This window comes from Octopus bimaculoides, chromosome 30, assembly GCF_001194135.2.
Source record: "Octopus bimaculoides isolate UCB-OBI-ISO-001 chromosome 30, ASM119413v2, whole genome shotgun sequence".
Lineage (NCBI taxonomy): Eukaryota > Metazoa > Mollusca > Cephalopoda > Octopoda > Octopodidae > Octopus > Octopus bimaculoides.
The window spans coordinates 1,691,797-1,692,801 of record NC_069010.1 but is presented as its reverse complement, the minus strand read 5'-3'; the positions used below and the strand labels follow the sequence as shown (position 1 = coordinate 1,692,801).

The following is a 1,005-nucleotide window of genomic DNA, read 5'->3' as shown; positions in this document are numbered from 1 at the left end:
TATACGACAGGCTTCTTTCAGTTTCCATCTACCAAATCCACTCACAAGGCTTTGGTCAGCCCGAGGCTATAGTAGAAGACACTTGCCCAAGATGCCACGCAGTGGGAATGAACCCGGAACCATGTGGTTGGTAAGCAAGCTACTTAGCACACAGCCACTCTTGCGCCTATATATTATACATCATCGTTGTTTAACATCCGCTTTATATAATAATAATAATAATAATAATATATATATATATATATATAGTAACAAAAATGGTTGTTACCTCTTTAAAAGCTCGCTGCGTCAACAAGTGACGTTTGATACGAGACAGGGCTTCGTGAGGGTTGTCGTAAGCCTGTTCAATGAGGCCAAGTTCTTCTCTCTGGGACTGGTTCAGACGGCTCTTCACACTGCCAATTAAAATGGGTTCACAGCAAGTAGCATGTTTGTGGATAATGGAAATTATATAAGAGACAGCATCTTTTGAAGTGGTACGTTTAGTTAGTGCAGTATACATGTGTGAGATTCATTAGAGGAGACAAATGTAAACAAATGACTACACAATCACTTCTGTCCACAGAGAAAGTCGATAGGCATTTGTTTACATTTTTCTAAACTATTACATTAAACACACAGCAAGCTGTACTCCTACAACTGATAGTTTTGCACATATATATATATATATATGGACAGATAGATATACACATATATATACATAAATACACATTTATACTGATTTATGTAGCTGTGCGTGTGTGAGTGTGTGTGTGTGTCTGTGTGTGTGTGTCTGTGTTGGGTACATCAGGGTATGTTGATTTTTGTTTATTCTTTATGTGTCTTGACCATACGTGCACTGATGAATGAAAGATGCAGCTTACTGCATAGTTTTGCTGTATTAATTATGAAACCATTGGTTTGCCGTTAAGTTAAAAGTTTTTAGGAGGTTAGCTTTGAAAGTTGCATTCCCTCGCGATCGGTAAAAATGTGCTTATTTTGGTAGTTATTATGACTTATGAAGAC

At 37.4% G+C, this 1,005-nt stretch overlaps 1 protein-coding gene across 1 annotated transcript in view; it reads right to left on the bottom strand.

Annotated features, from left to right (window-relative positions):
* The window catches only part of LOC106883575 (pre-mRNA-processing-splicing factor 8), an 86,626-nt gene that overhangs the window by 44,276 nt on the left and 41,345 nt on the right, over nucleotides 1-1,005 (bottom strand). The window contains exon 17 of the mRNA XM_052978062.1: nucleotides 269-395. Within this exon, the coding sequence (XP_052834022.1) occupies nucleotides 269-395 (127 nt within the window). The remainder of the gene's footprint in view (nucleotides 1-268; nucleotides 396-1,005) is intronic.